The 22,189-nt window shown below is 34.5% G+C and overlaps 2 protein-coding genes across 3 annotated transcripts; one reads left to right on the top strand and one right to left on the bottom strand.

The window, feature by feature from the left end:
* Positions 1 to 781: 781 nt before the first annotated feature.
* Positions 782 to 7,005, bottom strand: LOC116114611 (protein tesmin/TSO1-like CXC 5). The gene is made up of 10 exons (XM_031400749.1): positions 6,902 to 7,005; positions 6,733 to 6,784; positions 6,245 to 6,625; positions 5,434 to 5,541; positions 4,480 to 4,657; positions 3,505 to 3,861; positions 3,039 to 3,139; positions 2,845 to 2,939; positions 1,608 to 2,027; positions 782 to 1,008 (listed from the first exon to the last, which is right to left on the bottom strand). Exons 3-10 carry the CDS (start codon positions 6,619 to 6,621, stop codon positions 782 to 784), a joined length of 1,863 nt encoding a protein of 620 aa, XP_031256609.1. The 5' UTR covers positions 6,622 to 6,625; positions 6,733 to 6,784; positions 6,902 to 7,005.
* A 7,661-nt stretch (positions 7,006 to 14,666) lies between these two features.
* Positions 14,667 to 21,996, top strand: LOC116114625 (protein EMBRYONIC FLOWER 1). Of its 2 annotated transcripts, none has more exons than XM_031400767.1 (8): positions 14,667 to 14,892; positions 15,155 to 15,251; positions 15,837 to 16,035; positions 16,500 to 16,927; positions 17,012 to 17,128; positions 17,239 to 18,704; positions 19,258 to 20,956; positions 21,082 to 21,996. In XM_031400767.1, the coding sequence occupies exons 3-8, from the start codon at positions 15,878 to 15,880 to the stop codon at positions 21,090 to 21,092; spliced, it is 3,879 nt and encodes a 1,292-aa protein (XP_031256627.1). In that variant the 5' UTR covers positions 14,667 to 14,892; positions 15,155 to 15,251; positions 15,837 to 15,877; the 3' UTR covers positions 21,093 to 21,996. The 2 variants fall into 2 exon arrangements, with proteins under 2 accessions (XP_031256627.1, XP_031256628.1); XM_031400768.1 differs by having other exon boundaries at positions 17,242 to 18,704.
* Positions 21,997 to 22,189: the final 193 nt, after the last annotated feature.

Here is a 22,189-nt window from a genome sequence, read left to right on the forward strand (position 1 = left end):
GTCAGACTGTCAGGGCCGGTCTACTGTTTTCCTCTATTATTGCAACTGCCGCTTCATGCTAACCAGTAACCACTATTATCAAACAATTTCACTGAAAGTACACTTCTGAATAATTTTTTTTTTTTTTTTACCATAAATCGAAGTTTAAAACTTCTTCGATAATACATTTAAAAATTCTAATTGATTATCAAATAAATATTTTTACAAAAATATATAAATACTATTTCCTTTTAAATTAGAGTCGAGGGGATTACTAACCCAAAACGTAAAGCACATAAAAACGGGCAAAGGAAGGTCGAGGAAAGCTCCATGGATAGGACATTGTCACATTGGAAGATAAAACCAGGCAACGAAAGTTCACAGAAGCTTCCTTTGTTACCAGTTAATTAGTTCTTAAAAAGGGCAATGTCAACGGCATCATTCAGCTAGCAGGACACTACATGTGCGCATCAATTGTATTCATTTGGTGCCATTGAGATGTAAAAGCATTTTATGTTTTAAATTAACCAGCAACTTCGTTACCAATTTCCCAGCATAAGAAAACAGACAGATAAGCTCCAATTGCGGAAACCCTAAAACTCAGGGCAATATGATTTATTAGATAAATAAATCACTCAAAGTAATAAACAACCTAGAAATACTTTTTAGCTATGTGATGTTAAAGACCAAAGACATTTCTAACAATTAGAGCCCCGGGAAAATTATAACCACACAAATTATTAGCATGGCCAACCATCTTATAGGCATCCTAATGTCTTTTTCCTTGGTTAAAGCTCTTAATCTATGAATCCATTTTCTCATTTTCAATGGGCAAGCCAACCTTCATCAGCAGATCATTCTTACAAGTGGAAGTTATTGTAGCGGGAGTCTGAGACAATTCCACGGCTGCTGGCAGTATAGGTTTTCCAGTGCTATTGCCACAAGGCTCCTTGTGATTCTTCATCTCCATTCCAGCTTTCATGGTGCCATTTTCTACGGGTTCTAACCTCTTTGGCGAGCACATTGTTTCTGCAACAGAAAAGAAGAAAAACCATCTTTCATGTTTACTTAATGAACCAAATGAAAAGAATCTGTTGACGATTAGGTGAAAATGAAAACATCTGCTGTTTTGAAGGATCCACCAATGCCTAATGTTAAAGTAAACGACAGAATTTCTCACTTTATGTATTTTGATTTTATCTTGAATTTTTAAACCAATAAATTCTGACCTTCATCTATACACAAACAATCTTTACCTAATAAACAAAAATAATAATATCAAGAACTGACTTTGAATTTTTTTTATGTAACAAGAAGTTCAAATCCCTTTTATATCATCACATTAAGTACCCATTCCCAGTTAATTCGCTTGAGTACTACAATTAATGGAAATGTTAAATGCCCCTTTAAACCGACCAAAAATTAAAGTTGTTTGGATAGGGGGCCTAACTATAAAAATTACTCAAACATTAAGAAGACAGATTCCAAATTTTCAAACATGTGAGAATTGTAGGTCTTAACAGATTCTCCAATAGCAACTGACCCTTATAGAGGATGGTTCTAGCTTCCAAGAAGACCTTTAATGGCTTTAAATATAGGATTACAAAACCAAAAAAAAAAAAACTTACCTTTTATGCTTCCAACAGTTATGAGATCGTTGAGAATATCCCGAAAGGCAGTTAAGATGATCCTTTCTTGCTCTGCATAAATCCTTGTGCATTCATGCCCATTATATTTTTGAGTTGTGCTTGGACAACAGCCTGCCAATCCAGTTGGTGACCCAGCTGCCATAAACATTGTATCTTCTTCATCACACATTAATGCACGTGTTCCAGGAGACAATGGCCTCTCATTTTGCATATCACAGCCATCTGCTCCAGAACCACTTCTTTCTTCCACATCCATGCTGTTCCCAATTGAAGGATCATTAGGGGCACCATTATTAAATGCATTTCCTTGCTTAGAATCCTCAATCTCTTGAGTGGATGAAGCAACATCAGTCTTAGTATTGTTTCTCTGTGTTTTTGTATCCATTTCGCCTATTTTTTCTGCAGATTTAGAATTACAGAAACAAAAATCATATCATATATTTCATAAAAATGGAGCAGAGTTACACCTTCAGTTACTCTTTCGAAAAAAACAATGACAAATAAACATTGCCGTAGGGGTGACCTTGCAGATGCAACGATTGAACATTTTCCTATTAGTCATTTTTCCGTTTACGATTTTAAGATGAAAAATGGGAATATTTAATTAATTGCTCAAGACAATAAACCAAGAGGGGAAATGGATACTCAATTTGAAAATAAAAATAAATAAATAGACAGGATTATGTATTGAAACCTCAAGTATAGATAGAAAAAATACCATATCACTGAATGTTTACAATCCAAAAGTAGACCCTGAAGAAAATAATAACACTGAAAATAATACCAGACATAAGTCTGAAATTTTTGGTTAGATAAATACAAAGGACAATTCAAAATACTTGTAGCATTAAGCAAAATAAAGAAGAAAAAAAGAAAAAGAAAGGAAAACAAGTTATTGAGTTTTCCCTGATAAATACATGAGTCCCATAATATGACTCAGAGTAAAGAAATTTCTAAATGAAATTTATAGTGTATAAATATATTTTTTAAACTACTTGTGAACATCTGCACAATTACTTTAATTTCAAACACTATACATCTGTGGAAAATTACTCTTATGGACTACTACATCCGCTGCGATTGATAACAGAATGATAGACCAAGAAACATATGTTATTATAATCATTTTAGCCCCGTGCTTGGCTGAAAATTTAAAACCAAACTAAAATGCAAAGAAACATACAAAATATTAACAATTATTTTTAGAAATCAGTACCTGTGAGAGTCATAGTAGCTTTTGATGAAAATACAACCAAAAGTGAGCATAGGTCTTTCATATCCTGTGGTTGAAGGATGTCTGCTAATGGAGATCTTCAATCAAGAGCAGTTATGTTAGTTAGAGTTCATAACAAAAGTGGAATAGAAAGCTTCCATTAACTATGAGCAAAAAGTGGACAAAGAGAAGCTTACCTATACGTGAATTTTGAAGATCCTGATATGGCTGTATTAGTGGAACGAGAAACAGGAACAGATTGAATCGGAGAGACAGCAGAATTTCGTAGATGGTGTTCCTGAAGAAAAAAGAGAGAGAGAGAGAGAGAGAGATGACTGCCACAGCATTAACATATCTTTCATGAATACTTCTCTATACGTACTGCATCCCCTAAGTTGAGCCATAGATATAGGAACTAATAATGACCTGGCAACCAAAGATGAAAAATGCAAATTGTATACGCTCATGTAAGTACTACTAGCAGTAAACAAAATCTTTTATGACAATGATGAAATTACTTATGTCAAATTACAAGACCCCAAAATAATTATTATAAAGAACTATTTACTTAAACATAAAGTTACACATAAAATTCAACTAATTGATCATTTTGATCTCTAAAAATACATATGCTTACATCGAAGGATGGCATAGAAGAATTACCTGCTGACAAGGTGCATTCCTTTTGATGGATTGATCTTTGGCTGCTACACCAAATAAGAGTTCCTCACATTTTCTCTTTTTCATTGCCAGAGGAGTCCCATATCCAGATGAACCAATGGCCCCACTAATTGCCGCATTGGCTGCTCTTTGCATGAAGGCAATAGCATTATGATCCCCGTGAAAAAGAGCCCTTCGTTCTTCACTTCCTTCGAAGTTTTTGCAGTCTAAACATTTACAATTTTCAGAGCACAGAATATTGGCCTGGAAGCACTCGCAATACTTCTTGAGGCATCCTGATTTCTTACAGTGACATCCTTTATTATGCTTTACTGCCAGTTGAGCATCCCTTGCATCTTCCTGGAGTTGTTTTGAGGCATATTAAAGGTATGTATCTCACAACAATAACACTTAGATTGGATTAATTTATGCAACATATTAAATTCATGATCAAGAACTACACGTGTTTGCCTGCCCTTCTTCCTGCTACTCCCCATGCAGCTACACAGCAAACAAATTGATCATAGAAGAAAAAGAAAAATCTGCACTGCAATAAGAGCAGGGACCTTAATGAATTACTATGTCCTTTTAAGTCAAATCCAGATATGGACAGAATTGATAGAACTCAACTTGTAATTTCATTATCCGTCATGACTTGAAATTGGAACATTTTGGTCCATTTCACAAACATAAACAGTTTAATAACTGTTGACTGCCTGATTTTAACTGAAAACAGCAAGTACTAGTATAATGAAAAAGAACAAACACGAGTTCCAAAATAATCTTCGACATCTTACCTATATTTAAAAATATATATATATTGAATGAAATCCAATGATATATTCCCTCTGTTCCGGAACTTGATCACGACACTTCATTCAGTAAATTGAAGCCATCACAATAGCACTTTAGAACTTAACAATATTACTACAGGTCAGACAATATTGTTTAAAAACCTATTGGAGTCAGATTACTTACCCTAGCATCCTGAGATGCATGTGGACTGCTAGCAATCTTTGGTCTGAATGCGTGTGGATTGCGCTCTAGGGTTGTTTCAACAGCCTCTTTCCTAGCAGCCTCATGCTCCACATTATTATGACAATTTACACAATTGCACCCATCACAAAAAATTCCAGCTGCAAAGCACTCACAGTACCTAACAAGTGCGAAAATTTGCTCGTTGATAATTGTAAACCAAAAAGCAAGAGTGGCAACAAGTCTAAATATAAAATAAAGTGCATTGGAGCTCCAAGGAATATTCTACTATCAGGCACAAGTTCATGAAAGTTGGCTTAGAAACTTAACGATTCATTCAACAAATTAAGTGCCTTCCAAGATACATGTGGCAGAAAAAATCACATTGAAAATTACCAGGATGGCATTGTTTAAGTCCACAAGTGTCCCATGAGCATAATAAAGATAACCACATGTTACATCATGTTTCTAATAAAAGAATTTGGCTCATACCCAATTGCTTACATGAGAGTGAATAAGGATTAAGGAGGAGGGTAGGAAACCTCAAGAGAAGAAAGAACGGCGACATGATCCATTGCTCCTGTGTGAATGATACTTCTTAAAACCTAAACTTGTATGAAAAATTTATTTATACTTCAGGAACATCTTGCATTGTCCCACCACAGAGAAGTTGAATTCTATCACTTCTTTTGGAGATGTGCTAATAAAGAAGGCATGAAGATATTACCTAGTTTACACTATATCACAGTATCTATACAAATATGGTCAATCATCAAATAGCCCACACTTTCTAGAAGGGCACAAGTAATTCACTTAAACAACCACCTTCATTCTTTGGAGGCAGTCCCGCTCATAAAGTTGTGAGGTAGCAACAGTGTCAAAAATAGGAGCAAACACAAGGAAAGGGTTTAGACATCTGTCATGGTTGAAAATTTTAAATGGAGGCAATGTACTTACAACTTCAAGCATCGGGAATTTCTGCAATTACACTGCTTGTGTTTCTTTGGAGTACCATCTTTTGCTTCATTGTTACCACGCGGTTGTGATCTAGGCGATTCTTGCTTGCTGAATAGATAATGTGGAAGGGTCAATAGATGACTTAGTTTAGGTCTATGCAATCTCAAACATCTACAAAAACTTCAAGCCACCTTAAATTACAGAAACAAAGCCATTAAAAGATTTTGGCCAGCACGGAAAAAGTATGTTGATAAATCAATAGCATAGTATGTTGATAAATCAATAGCATATCTATCAACTCAAGACAAAAATATAATTAGTCAAAAGCATTAAAGTAATAACTTCAGATGTCACTTATTAGGAACAAAAGATTTAAAATTAAATGCTAAAGATAGTATCAACAGCAACAAAAACCAACCACAGGGCTGGAACATGAGCTGAAATATGTATACCAAAGCCCCCAAATCTGTCTTGCCAGCTGCACAATATACAAGAGTACCTGTTTCTAACGTTTTTGGGCGCTCATTGTGCACATCAATTTCTGCTAATATTTAGAAATTTCCAGAAATTTCAATGCCCAGACTATAACCTCATAGACTATCAAATATTATATACCCATTAGTAAATATAAAAAGAAAAAATTTAGAAAAAATATATATCACACTAACATCAACAAATATTACCTTCAGCACGCTTAATAACTAATATTCAAACTTAATTCAACAAATCCAAAACCAAATCATTGATTAAAAAACAAAAAAATTGTAACCCTTTATTGTAAAGGACAATAAGAGATTTCTGAAGAACTTACGCCATATGTGGTGTCGGCATTTGAAGTTTTTGCACCGGGTGTGGTATCCGATGCATCATGGCCGCCTGCTGCGGTCGTGCTTGCCATTGCGGCGTTACCTGTGGCTGTGATCTTATCTGCCATTGCACTTGTAGCTGTGACTCTGGCTGTAACTGCAATTGTACATGTGGCTGTGGCTGTGGTTGTGGCAGTGACGCTACTTGCAATTCCACTTCCTTCTGCGATTTCGGATGTGACTGTGACTGTTGCGGCTGTGAGTGTGACTTTATCGACTGCTCCGACAATATGGCGTTGGCCGATGCTCGGCAAACGGTGAAATCCAATTGCCTCGCCAACTTCTTCGGCGCAAAATCAGAAATCTTCTCACCTTGTTCCATTAATCTTCAAATAAGTAAATAACATTCAACAAAACAAAATTCAAAATCCACCTCTTGACCACAACAATCCAACAAACAATAATATCAACATGCCGTTTTAGACTTCCGTACCCGCCAAACTCTGAATCAATTAACCAGAAAAACCTTCCCAAAAGAGTTGAATCTAAAATCCTCCCCCGATTTGTACGTACAACAAAAAAAAAAAATGATACTTTAGCTTTCACTGACGAAAAATTAAACAAAATAGATTTGGGAGACAGCTGTGTCGTCTTCAACTCACGTTGCCCGTCGTAGGCGATGCGCGATTTTATGGAATTCACGAATTTTTAAAATCTCGATTAGTACGGGAACTCGTAGAAAGAGGGCTGAAGCTTTTGTTTTGTCCTGCTCCTCTTCTCCCTCTCGTTCACTTTGAAATTGAATTTTACTGAATATTTCACGGTTAGATGTGAAGGGTGGATGATCCAACGGATGAAATTAAATTATTTTATTCACGGGTGAGATTCAATGAAAGTGTATTGAGAGTTCATGAGCCGTTGGATTCGGAGAGCTTGGGGTTTATTCTAGGAAAGTGATGGGAGTGAAATTTGGCGCTAATAACCTGAATAGAACCAAAATGGGACATGGATTTTGTTTGTGTTTGCACACGTGTACGGTGAAGGTTGGGTATCACTGGAGCTTGAGGTTCAGATGAACGGATGATATTTGATACTTTTTGCTATCTAAGAATAGTATTTAGTTGAAAGAAATTGTTTTTGGCATGACAAGTTGAAGTTGAACAAGGATTTTTTGGATATTGCCACGAGGCCCACGTTGCAACAAAAGAAGGTTTTTAAATTAGGTCATTTTGAATGGATTTTGCATGGGCCCCATGAAAGTTAGACCGAGCAGATTGACCCTCCTTTAGATATTTAAATATTTAAATGTGTTTTGATAATTTCCTATTTTGTTTAAAAATATTTAATTTTACTGCCACTTATATATGAAAAAAATAGCATATTTAAATTATGTAAAATTATCCCTATTCTAGATATATCTTTATCCCAAAAATTAATTATTTTCAAATATATATTTATTTTACAAACGTAGAACTACTCATAAAATAAAGGGGTCTCATATAGATTTGAAATTTATGAGAAATAATCTTAATTTTGTTAATGACCTTAAAGGAAAGTTAACTAAAAGGTTTCATCTCCTAGTTAATTAATTCATAATTACTATGTGTTAACTTATTATTATCTGATTTAATATATGTAAAACTTTAATAAGTTGATTAATAACTATCCGATCCAGTAAGTAAAGAGATTGCTTAAACTAAAAGGAATTTTTATCTTATAATTTCTATGCTTGATATTTCCTAATAATTTATTTATAGACATCTTTCAAATTAATATTTGAATTAATTCGACTAAATGATTTGTGGATCGTGAATTTAATTTGGTTGGTTGGATAGTTATAACATTTCAAACAAACCCAAATTTTTTTTATTCTTATCACATGATGGATATACCATAATTTTGTAAATTTTAGTTATTAATATTGAAATAATAGCATCTAAAAAATGTGAACAACATGAGGAGTAGTTCTTACCTGATTAAAATACCCAAATTAGGTCATTCTAAATTATCACAAAACTAATAACATGTAACGTGCTATTTTTATATATAAATTCAAAGTAATAGTATTACAAATACAAAATCTGAGTATATAAAGTGATGTGACATTATCGTTTTTATTGATATGTCATTTATCTTCTCACTTTATATATAAGATTTTGTATACAAATTAATTTTGTAACGCTAAGTTATTGGTTCATCAATTCACCTTATAAAATAGGCTTTTAAAGGGTTTTTTTTTTTATTTTTGGAAAAAAGTTTTGCTTAAGATCATGAAATCAATGACTGTTATTGAAGTGAGATAATTTAGGCAACATCCAAAAATGCTTGAATTGGGCTTTCCTTAATTGGATTAAGGAAAAGACGAAAATGGATGGCTTTGTTTTGTCTATGTTAATTGATGNGTAATAGTATTACAAATACAAAATCTGAGTATATAAAGTGATGTGACATTATCGTTTTTATTGATATGTCATTTATCTTCTCACTTTTTATATAAGATTTTGTATACAAATTAATTTTGTAACGCTAAGTTATTGGTTCATCAATTCACCTTATAAAATAGGCTTTTAAAGGGTTTTTTTTTTTATTTTTGGAAAAAAGTTTTGCTTAAGATCATGAAATCAATGACTGTTATTGAAGTGAGATAATTTAGGCAACATCCAAAAATGCTTGAATTGGGCTTTCCTTAATTGGATTAAGGAAAAGACGAAAATGGATGGCTTTGTTTTGTCTATGTTAATTGATGTTTGAAAATGAAATAACACTAACCCTTTATATATAAAGTAAGACCTTTTTATACTTTATAATCATAATGGTTGGATCAAACTAATTATAACTTAATAGATGTGTAGTTACAAAAATTACTGATTTGATTTCTTATTTATAATTCACGTTTTAGTATTATGTATTAGGATTTCAATTCATTATTTTAGTAGTTATTGTTGTAATTAGATAAGAAGAAAAATGAAATATCCTGAAGATAATAGTATGGAATACAAAAAGTTTCGTGCCAAGAAGCTTTAAACATACTTGAGAAGCTTGAAATATTTTGGTTTAAACAATAAGGTGCTCATGTAAGCGAGTTATTATATACCCACAAGTTAAAAGACGTAGTAATAACTGTAAAGCTTGAATCATTATCTCAAACAACTTTATATAAATATTTTATTTCATTTTAAACCTTTAATGTAACATATTAGATATTTTTTTTTATAATATACAAATAATTATTACTATGTGGAGGCAACTTTCTTAAGACATGAATTAAAAAAATTATAACTTATCATAATACAAAGTTTATTCTTATTTATAACTATCATAAGTTGAAATATAATTTTTTATGACGATATCATTGTAAAAATGTTTTACTGTATATAAGAGAGAGAAGTGCACGTGACCAATAAAAGAAAACTATTAAATAATAAACAAAATAAAAAAGCCTTAGAAATTACATAAATCAGTTATGCAGAGTATAAACATTTAATTTTGTGATATTAAAATTTATGAGTTGAACATATTTTATTAACACCTTTTTAAGAGTGGCCTGCCGGCTTAGAATAAGTGATACCCTCTTTGGTTCTATCTATGATGGTCTTATTACATGTACAAAATTATTATCATCAACCACATCGGTAACACTAAGTTGTTCAAATTAATTAGCACAAAAGCTCTCTATTTTTGCCTCTTTAATTGCTTTTAATATGATGGTAACGCATATAGTAAATCAGAGTCGTCTTGGAATTGCGTGAACACATTCAGCACGTAAAAAAGTAGGCTTTTGAAAAACGAATGCATGTACGTGTCAGTCGTCACATTCTTTATTTATTCAAACTCAAACATCATCACTATATACTTGATTAAGTCTATTTTATGACACTACACGAATGTGATTTATGAATCAATTAATATTTAAACGACATGTTTTCCGATTTTCATATTTGTCGATGACGTGGTCAATTTGCAAATTGCCACAAGATTTACATTTACATTTACATTTACACAAGGCAGGTCGTTTGGACGACGTGTCATTTCTTATATCCTTCCAAGTAGTTTCATTGTGGAAAATGGAAGAATCTTCGCCGACAAAAATACATCTCACCGTTAAAATCAAGAATGATCAAATACAATTGATGGTAATTAGGTGGAAAGCTGATGAACTTCTTGTTACGCCATCTCGTCTGTAATTAATCGTTGAAGAATAATCAAGCATTTCTCGCGCAGAGACGAATTCATACAGTGGTATCTGATGAGACATCTCTCCCGTATATGGGAAGAGCAAAGTAATCATATATATATATATATATCAGAATCTAGAGTGGTATTTGCTGAGATCTCTCTCTCGTTTGAGGTTACTTGTGTATAATCTGATTATAAAGGAATTAAGTTATAGTTTGGTTTTAACAGAAAATTTAAAAAAAAAAAAAAAAGAGAGAGAGAGAGAGAGAGAAAAGAAAGATATATAGTTGTATCATCATAAGCTGGGACTGGGAATCGTTTTATATTTGTTGGATGTAGATAATTAATGTTAATTAACTCCAGCTGCTTCACGCAAATCTGGATATATGATTTAAGAGAGCTCTATATATACAAAAAATGGAGTTGCAGTAACATCACTCTGGATCTGAAGCCAGATACTGCAGCATATATATATATAGGCCTTTCATATACTGCAACACTACTGTGCTAGCTAGTTTCATATATATATATATATATATATATACACACATCATATGTGCATTACAACTCATGCAACTTTTCTTGGAGTTAGTTTCCAGATGTTGTGTTTTGTCCAAATTTATTACCGTCTTTGTTGTTCTTCCATTATGACTTTTTCTTCTAGTTTGGCTAAATGGCCATCTTTAGTTTCCCGTTACTTTCTAAGTTTTTTCTTCTGACAATTTCAAGTGTCTAATAATCTTTGACATCTGTCATTTAACTACTCTTAAGTTTTTTCCTGTTTGATTAACAGCTATATAAATATTAAAGCATTATATATAAAATAAATAAATAAATAAAACTGAGGGCTGAAAATATATATACATTAAACAGCAAGGCTCCTAGTATCTGCAAGTTTTTCTCTTCTCTTGTTGTATATTATAGTGTTTCTCTCTTCAAAAATATTTTAAGAAGTAAATCCCACCTAAAATAAATGACTGATATCTATAGTATGTATATAATTTCCATTTTTTTCCTCTCATTCATCTAGTATATATATATATATATATATATAGATTATAATACAGTACTAACATTATAAATACTATAACTGACTTAAGATTGCTGAGTTATAATCGAACAAATGAAACGTTTACAATATGATTAGGTCTCCAAGACTTTCAATCTAACAAAATTACGCCATCTCTCTGAAACTTGAAAAACACATACTAAACATGCACAAAGCAATGAAAAGTGGTGGTGGAGTGCTCAAGTAAACCAGCTACTTCGCTATCTTAAGAAAAGTGATCAATCTCCTAACAATTAATTGTTCATAAAGGATCTCTTTCCTAGTCGGCACATGTCATCTTCAACCCAACTAATCACGATTTAGACATCAATTAATTAGCAGAAATAATCATAGATTTTGCGTTCAGCAGTCTAGTTTTCGCAGACAAACGAGAAGGAAAATTTTCCCCTTGGGGACTGCGTCCATTTCATCATAATCATGCATGAATGCATGGGCGCAGGAAATGATCCAACGATCAGGGAAGCATTAGTAAATTTGAGTGATAATTTGGTTCAAGCAGCGAAATAGAAACACCGTACTGCAGATACAAATAGGATTCTAAAGAAAAAAGTGTATGGGTCTGGCTGTAAAACACATAGTTATTCGATGTATATGCTATATACAGTACTTACAGTATCGTAGAGCTAATTAAATAAGAAGAGGGATTCAACTATTCAAGTGGGCAAACCCAGAATTTATTGATCTCTGGGTTAGATTTATGAATCTCAAATCCATATACGTAACGCAGAAATTTTGAGCGCATAAAAACATCTTCTTGTCTGACTGGTAAAGATCTGAAAACAATCTGAAGCTTTTGATTCGTATCCATTTTTAATTGGTTTGATTTTCTCTCTCATGTTATTTTGTCCATAACCCATTACTCGAAATGGGTTTCAATTCTGAAATGTTCACGACTGATCCGCCGTCTGCATTTCTACATTATCTTCTGGAAATTGAAACAGGAAAGTACGCAAACGCAAAGTATAATCTCTTCATAGAATTGTACGAGATCGAACATCGATCTGTCTGATTTACCATTAAAACACTAAATGGGCAAGTTTGGGAATGGATTTAACAACGTATTTAGGTTAATTAACAAGCTAAAAGCTTGCTTGCATGTCAACCTAGCGTCCTTGCTGAACTTTTTTCTAAATCAGTGGTTGACAGACAAACTGTAATATTATTTTAGTTTATTGACTCCTAAACCGCCGCCCCCAGCAATAAAAAAAGAGGATAAAAGCCTCCAAATTTATTAAACTTAAATTTAGTGGCAACAGACATGAACAGTCGAGAAATTTAAGGAGTAGACAGGGACCTTAGGTCATGGAAGCACTTGTGTTTCTAAACATTATTCTGTTGGATCCGATTTGATTTATGGGTATGATGAAAGAAGATACCAAGAGGGGGCCCTATCCTTTAGAAGGTTGAAGTTGAGGTATCCTTTTCAGCCATTAGATTATTTAGACCTTATAATTTTTGTTTTTTTTTTTTTTTTAAAGATCTGTGTCATATTTCACCAAATTCAACACAGATCTCAGTGGGTTCACTGACCTGCCTCCCGTACTAGTGATTATATACAAGAGCTGCATTATACATAAGAAGATAGTTATCTTTTTTCCTCTTTTTTGGTCTAAAGAATCGGTGGCATATTTAGCCATTTCACTTTACCAACTCCTGCTCTCTTTCTCTCTCTCTCTCTCCAAAAAAGCTTGCTGCTCTATCGATGGTTGAATGAAAATGAAGGTCTCATCAACCCTTTGCAGAGGAGACAATTGTACCAAAAGAATCCCATTCATTTAAAGAGAATTCAATGTTTCGGGCTAGGTAGACTTGAATGTGGTCCTTGTAAAACAATGGAGATTCTGGTCATTTTGCTACAAGTGGAAAAGCAAGATAAAAAAAATAATAATAATAATAACAGAGAGAGATATCTGGATTCTGGCATATTAATTCCTGAGTTTTGCTTCGTGTATAGAAATGCAATTTTGGATTCATCAATTAATATATACATGTGAAAGTTATAATTATATCCATTTATGTTTACATTTATATGACACTATTTTAGGGATTTGTGCAAGCAATGTCCCTTGGATTTTATTCTTCTTATATATATATATATATATATTTTTTTTTTTTATCAACCCATAAAATATATATCTATAAAAACTTCACTGCTACGCAACAACAAAGTGGACCAATCTGTATGTACTACATCTACATCTTTAATTGGTAATGTTCATTGTTCTCTTTTTCAAAAGAAATTAAGCAATATTATGCTCTCACAAACCCAACATAGACAGTTGATAATTGTCTTTTGATGAATTTTCCCGTCCTGATGAGTTCATCAAATTCCAATTATTAATTACCACGTTGAGTTTATGAAAGAAAGTTTGTGAGATTCGTTTGTCAACATATCTTTATTAAAAGAAATTTATACGAAAGCTTATATAATCCGTAATATGCATATATTTTTGGTCACTTTCTTTATGCTTTAGAAATGTGAAGAGTTTAAAGGTTTAATGTCTGAATGATAACAGCTAGTGAATTAATGGTGGGTGACATAATTGTGTTAGCTAGAATATTGGAGCTAATTAAAAAGAGAAAATGAGATGAATTTTGGTATGATTGGCTGCAATTTCATGTTGAATCTATCTAGAACACTTTGTGATCCAACACTTGAGTTGAATTACTATTTGACTAGGCCAGGGCCGGGGGGAGGGGGGGGCGCGCTAGGGTTAGATATTTATTTATGAAAAAAAATTTAGCTAGGGTTACATTCCTTTCCTCTCATTACCTGCCAGAATTTTTACTTAGGGTTTTATGCTGAACTAAATCCACTCTCTAAAATGGTGCGTTCATTACACCGTCCAATCACAATCCCTTTATGTGCTAAAGGCATATTTGATCCCAGATGACATGACAAGGACTATTAATTTATCCTTCCCAACAGAGCGTGCAAACGACGCGTGGTGAATAGTACTTCCAACTATTCCTTTAGGGTTTCCTTTCTAAATGGATTGTGATAAGAACCGCACCTTCCTGCCACGTGGGAGTATTCCATTGGTTCTTTACTCTTTCTCTCTCTAACTTTAGCAGATGTATGTATGGTATGATGACATTGGCATGTCATGGTGAATTGATGATTTTAATACAACAAAACCTTCTTTCAAGGACAAAAGATAATAAACTCTCTCTTTCTTCACTCTATCTCTCTCTAAAAGAATCGCAAACCTCTCCTTCAAGCTCTAGGGTTTCTTCGAAATTCGCACTCTAATTCTACTCAGCCAGCTTCGAATCTATTGTCACTTCTTACCTCTTTGTCCTCTCCGCCAAATGCTCTATCTGTTGATGTCATTTTCTCCCCTTGCCGTCAGGAATCGGAGCCCAGTCGATGTGAGATTGTTTTGACTCTTTGTTAACTGTACTCCGGTAAGTTTCTTACTCTAATTAATCCTCTGTGTCGTCTTTAAGATGTTTCTGATTGTTTTAGTGTTAGATTAGAATCAGTTTTATCTGAGTTTGAGCTCGTTTGTTCGAGATATTTTGGTCTTTTTACTGTTTTTTTGTACGTCAAGTTCAGCTATTTCTTTGTATTCTCTTATCTGGGTTTTGTTTTGTTGATGAGTCTATTAACTTTTGTTATATTTTATGTATTATTTTGATTGTTTTGTCTTGTTACAACTGGTGTTAGCTGTTCACTGGTGGTGAATTCGAAATAAAACAAACCCTAACTATTTCATTTCCGGATCGATGTGCGTGATTCTACCAAGCAACTTGAAGTTTTTCGGGTAAGTCGAAGTGGGTTTGTGTCATTTAGCATTTATATTGAGAGGATTAACACAACTTTTCTTATTGTAGAAAAAGTCTATTATTTTGTGTTACAAAACCCTAATTTGTGCTTCATCTTGCTTTTGTTATTTTATGATTTGCTTTGATCTTAAATGGGTGGGTTTAGTTATATGGTTCATAGTTATGTGATTAAAGCTTGAAAGCTGCGACTCCAAACATCTTTCTATTTAATTTTATGGAAAACTAGGGTTTTAGATTTTGTTCCCTTTTAGGACGATGTGCTCGTTTCTGCTAAAGTTCGTTATTTTATGTGTCAAATCACTATTCATTGGTGTACTTCAGCTTCTTTCTCTTTCTATCTCAATTTTGAAAATGAAGTTCTTGTCTCCGCTTATGCTTACTAGGAAGTTGTAGGTGAACACAATTATTGTTGTTTGAAACTTTGCCTTAATTTAGACCTTGTAATGTACTTCACACCCTAAGTTATTTTCTTTCCATGTATATATATGTATTCAATCTAATGGTATCTTATTTAGCCTATGGTGTTGATGCCACCAGAGATAATATTTGGATTTGTGTTCTAGGAAATTGTATATTGTCCGTTGTGCCATTGGTTGCTAATAACATGGAGAGAAGTATTATGGTGGAGGAGAATCATCACACTAGTGATTCTGATCTTGTCTCGAAGTCTGTGGGATCATCCATTAAGATTGACTCAATCTCTATAGATCTTGTTAGTAACAATGAGAATGATGCAAGAAAGTGTGAACATTTTTCTATACGGTAAGCCTTGATCCTAATATCTACTAATCTTTTAGAATTTGTTTGAGCTTCCATATCTACTTCTGGCACCAGTTTTACTGCATCTGTGCTGTTTGAGTGCATGCTTCTTTGAGTTTGTTTGTGTGTACATGGTTGCACATGTGCATTCTGGTGTGTGGATGTGTATTTGTTGGGATTTCTACCTTGTAATGACAACTGAGCGTTGCTGGTGTGTACGAGATATAGAATTTTTTTACTTAGTTAAATACAACATTGAGAGCTGGGTTTAAACTAATGTTTGTATGTAATGAGTATTATCATTAAGAAAACAAATGATCGACAAACTGGTAATCTATTAAAGATAATATTGAGGAGATACACTGTTACATTGATAGTTACTTTGCCAATAACTAGTTTTGTGCTCTATAAAGTGTGTTGATATTGCATTCACACTGTTTTCTTTACATGTTTTGATGTTGGTACAGCGGATATGTGTCTGAAATTCGCAAAAAAAACTGGAAAAATTGTTGGCCATTTGCTTTAGATGATAATCATCATAAATTTGAGGAGCAAGCATGTACACTTCCTCCCTTACCTGTCTCGAAATTCAGATGGTGGCGTTGCCAGAACTGTTTACAGGAAATTGGTGCTGAAAGCATAAAATATAATAATGGAAATGCCTTTAATTATTGTAGTAGTGCAAGATTTAAATCTGGTGGCACTTGTTCCCATACGTCCTCCCTTGCTCCGGTGCAGCAATTGGATTTTCATCAAGGTCCAAAATTAAACATTCTTGATAGAACAATAGTTGATGCTAGTACTGCCACTAATCTGAACGATGATGACTTCCATCCTTCTTCATGTACTGATAAGAAAGAGAAGAAATCTGAATCTGCAGACAACCCCATCATAGGTAATACTCCAATCCGATTTTCATTTTATTCTGTTATGTGTTTACTATATTACAATAATTGGTACATTTCTTGTGTTTCTCCAGAGCATGAGATTGTTTCAGAAGATAACACAAGTCTGGATATCCCTGAATCAGCTGGTGCTGCAACAGGAGGTATTTCTGGAATGATGACAGCTGGAAGTAATCATGCCGACGACACAGGTCAATTAATTTTTAATAATTAACCTGCTACGCTATATAACAGTTTATCTGATTTGAAAGTAAAGTTAGAATCATATTTGACGCAATGTTAATCTTTCTGATTTAAACAGCAGAAGCACTTAAGGCAAATTGCAATGGATCTGTTGAATTAGGCCAGCTCAGCCATGGAAGTTATGAAAATACTGAGGTTGAACAACTTTCTGATCAAAATCTCAAAACCGTAGCTAAGAATTCTTCAGGACTTTGTCAAACAGGAATACAGCCTTCAGCTGAAGTTGAACACTTAAATGTAGTTGTAAGTTGTGGGACATCCGAAGTAAATGGAATGGTTAATGATGTGATTGATGCTGTCAAGAGTACAAACAAACATCCTTGCCTGGGATTCGATGATTATGATAATGCATCATCTGAAAGTGCTGAGACACTGCCTGGAAATGATCCTGAGGATCATCATGATAACTCAAGTGGTTCACATCGTAGAAAAACTCGGAAGGTGCGTCTACTGACCGAATTGTTGGCTGAAAATGGAGATGCAAGCACGAATCTACCAAGGGATGAAAAATTTTCATCCAATTCTGCTCCTGACGCATCTGCTGAGGTAGCTGCACCCTCTACACCCCAATGTCCCGTGGCTGTCCAAGGAAATGTTCTTCGGGTTTTTGATCAAAATAGGAAAAGGAAGTTCCTTCGAGATGAAGAGTGGAGACCTGTAGAGGTAAGCTCCCAGAATAATTTCAATAAAAGAGATAGAACCTGCAATGAAGGTGCGGAAACTGTTAGTCGACTTGCAAGTGCGGATTCAGAAGAAGATGCTGGAACTGGCTTACAAATTGGTGAAAAGAGCCAATTGAATAAATTCAGGCTTGTTAGAAGTCCGACTATGAGTAAGAAGAAAAACAAAAAAGGCCAGTTTGTTGATGAATTTTTGTCCCTGGCAGTACCATGCCAAGAACATGTGCAGAAAGAATATCAGAATGAAGCTGGAGATGTTAGTGTTGCGAATACTGTCTTTTCTGGATCTAGGCACACTACATTTACAAGCAGGGGGATGCATCCTTTTCCATTGCCTCAGAAAACAGAGAGAAATTCCAGTTTATGCAAGAAGAAAAGCAAGATGCCACTTGTTGATGATGGGCAGGCCTCTCTAATTCCTTGGAGTAATGGTCTTCTCAGAGGAAGTCCATTAACAAGGAAAGATATAGAAATCACGCAAATGCCATCCTTGACTGCTCCATTTCAATCAGCACAAGATGTATCCAACGAAAAGGGGCCACATCTTTCTCTAAATAGCTGCTTGTCCACCGAAGGATATGACAGAAGATATATTTCTCCACTCGAAGACTGCCTGTTTCTTTGGCAAGGGGGTATATCAAAAGAAAACCAGGTCACCGGGAAAGACAGCCAGACAAACTATACTGGAGATTCTTATTTTCCGTCTAAATCAGAGCCAGATGCATATCAGAGGAAAGTGAATTGTGATCTCAGTAGTAATACCCTTAGAACATCTTTCCTGAATGATAAGCAAAAGTCCATATCTCAAGCTGAAACAGGAAGCTGTTCTCTCATGCAGCAAATGGTATGACCTTTTCATGTCTTTATCTACTTCTTTATAATTGTTATATTCTTGCCTATATGTATGTGTGGAAGGAATGACAATTTTCGTTTGTTTCCCTTATGTTCTTTCTTAGCTTTCATATTGTCTGATGTTCAGTTATATATGTCAGTCAATTCTCAACAGTGATAGATATTGGTGGACTTTGTCTTTTAAACCATTTTAGGCTTTAGAATCTGGCACAACTCATGGTGCTGCAACCCCTCATAAAGAGTACCTCTGGTTTTGATGAATTATAGACCAATAAATCTGACTTGAGCTAGCCTATATTTAAATCTGTATTTCAGTATTAGAATGCTTGATTTTCATCTCATTTTGTTCTAACATACTGGGGTTGGTAAATGATGTTGCAATGCAAAGGAGAACTCTTTTTCGCTTTTTTGTTTAATGACAAGATGTTAAAATTTGTCTTTCTCTATGAGCTGTCACCTTCCACAGTTATCCTTTATCTGTCTTTGTGGAGTTGATATGTTGAAGTGCTAGATAGTTTTGTGACAATAATGCCAACTTTTTGCAGGATTTTTGTGGTAGAAACAACAATATGAAATCTACAGAAACACTGGAGCATTCAGCGCTTCCTAAGAAACATTGTGCTCAACGGGCTGATAAGGTATCTGAACAGGGAATTATCGATGACATACCCATGGAAATTGTTGAACTCATGGCAAAGAATCAGTATGAAAGGTGTCTTCCTGATGTTGAAAACGATAATCGTCAATCAGAAACAACCATTAACACCAGTAATGCTGAGATATACGCAAAGGGGAAGTTTAACTTTCTGTTGGAGGAGACTGCTCAGAAGCCAAAACCTCGAGCTAAAAGTAGTAAAAATGGCAAGATCACAAGAGTTGGAAGTGTTGGAAGTACCAAAAAGAAGTCAGTTGATTGCTTTTCTCATGTCAATAGAGAACACATCAATATACACCAGTTGGAACCAACTAGTGCCCCTACAGAGTTTAGGGCATTTCCTCACTGTCAAGAGAGGCTACCAAGTGGAGTCAAATTTTCTGATACCAGTTTCAGTAAGCATGGCAGCTCTCAAAATTGCCAGTGGATTGGGAATATATTGGGGCACAGGTCCTCTCAAACTAATTTGCAGACTTTAGGAGCTTGTAACACATGCCAGAGTGTTCCACGACAGAATAAAGAAGCAGCTCATCTTTGGTCATCTATGATGCCAAATCACATGCCCTTTTTATATAATTTTGCTCAAAAACATGCAGATCCATCAAGCAACATAGATGCATTTCCACATTATCCCAACAGTCTGCGCAAGGGGAACTTAAATGGAAATCACGGTATAAATTTTCTGAATTTAAACGCTACAAGCACTGAAAAGCAGAATAGGAACTCTGATTCTGAAAATGTCAGCAGGCCACAAGCTGAGTATCCACTTGCTTGTAAACATAGCAGGATGGGATCACTAGATCTGTATTCTAATGAAACCATACCTGCAATGCATTTACTGAGTCTCATGGATGCAGGATTGCGGTCAGGTGCACCAATTGATATTGATGGGACACCAAAGTTCCACAAAAAACCCTCCTTTTTGCATGATCATCATTCTAAGGACGTCTCTGGGATGTCATCTGGGGGATACAAGACCAGCAGTACCATGAAACCCCCATTATATGATTATTATGGCAAAAATCACCTTCCAGAGAATTCTCATGAATATATTACTGGCATGTCAACCGTTGGTGCTTCTGGGTTTTCATTTCATCATGATAAAGGTGTCAAGAAGACCACTGGTTTTACAGGTCAGGCATCACTTCGGTCCCAAGAGAAGGAGAAGACTAAAGGCTCTGATTCACCTTCAAAAAATAAAAGCCATAGATCTCAAAAATCTGTGCTTACAACTGGTGGTTCAAGCACAAATCATGGGTCCATTCCTTTTAATATGCAGAAAATGTTCCTTGGCACTTCAGATTCTATGGCCTTCCCCTTGCAGTGCCATGTAGTGGAAAATGCATCAAAACGTAAGTTGGAAGCCTGCAATACTACTAGTGGTATATTGCCTCTGAAAAGCAGTTCCAAGACTGAAAAATGCAGTGTTAACAGAAACCCTGCTGATTTTAGCACGCCAGAAGCAAGAAATATTTACATGATTAGAGGTGAAGACCTTAAATTTAGAAAGCCAGTCTTTTCTGATAATAGATCTGGCTTAATCAAATTGGATCGGCGCAAGCGACAAAGGAAGCTTACTGCTGCAAAAGGTTGAAATTCACCTCTTCATCAAACTGATGAGTGCAGGGCTCATCTTTCTAAAATTTGGCACAGAGCTCTTTTCTTCTTCTTTGTTTTATACTCATCCAGAATTTGATTTGCTTACTCTGAGCAGGTAAAGTCTGAAGTATTGTGCTAGCTACCTCAATACGTAAATGACTTAGAAGCATTACAAATGTCAGATAGCAAATGTTGTAATCCTGTGCTGCACAGAAGCTGATATTTATAAAACCAATAATCCATTTGTATCAACTTTTGATCATGTTGGCATTTTAATGTCCAAAGCTGGCTGTGGAAGACTGGCTGCAGGGCGAGGCTTGTATATACTTACATATGCCTTAACCTTCCAGGAATACAATTAGATGTATGTACTTTTGAATTTGGTGTTGTATGTTGTACTGTAAAAGGTTTTGTAAAAGCCTATAGGGCTTGTTTGTTATTCTGTGATTATTTCTGTGCTCAATCCCTGGTGGAAATGGGAGTGAAGAGAAAAAAGAACAGGGGGTTTCTCAATAAGCTAATATAATATTTGGATGCATATGTTTGGAGTACTCTAGCTAGGGGGTTTGTAGTTGTTGATTAAACTTACATATTTTAGTTATAAGTGTCAAAACTTTAGGGGAAATCTGGTATCTGAAAGCCTGAAATAAGACTGCCAGATACCAGATTCTGAAAGCAGAAATATGTCTTATATTTAAGTTAATATTATTTTCTTCGATGACCTTGTTGAAGAAATTTCTTCTATTTACCACCTGTTATGAGAGATTACTGTTACTTAAGTGTTCCTATCCTCTGAGATTTGTTCTTAGACGTTTCTCTGCCTGATGAAAAGATTGAAGGAAATTTTGTGCTTAAATACTGAAGTGAAATTTCTGCCAAAACCTATGGTTTTGCAGATTTTTCTGATGTCGATGGATCTTGAATCTGTGTTTATAGATGAGAAAAGATTGCCCTTTATTTCATCAGTTTTCGAATAAATCTAAGTTTATTAATCGGAGATGTATTTTTACTTAGAAAGGAAGTGTAACACACACGCATATATTGAATGTACCATGAATACTTAAAAGAAAACTTTTGTATGTCAATTGATGTAGGGTAACTTTGTTTTTACCCCTATCAATTAAGCAATTATTGAGTTAGTTTATATTCATTCACTTCATGCTAGTCAATTAGTAAAGAGGGTTTGTATATTATCTATTATTATTAAATTTAGAAAATAATAT

Source organism: Pistacia vera, unplaced genomic scaffold, assembly GCF_008641045.1.
Source record: "Pistacia vera cultivar Batoury unplaced genomic scaffold, PisVer_v2 Contig715, whole genome shotgun sequence".
Classification (NCBI taxonomy): Eukaryota; Viridiplantae; Streptophyta; class Magnoliopsida; order Sapindales; family Anacardiaceae; genus Pistacia; species Pistacia vera.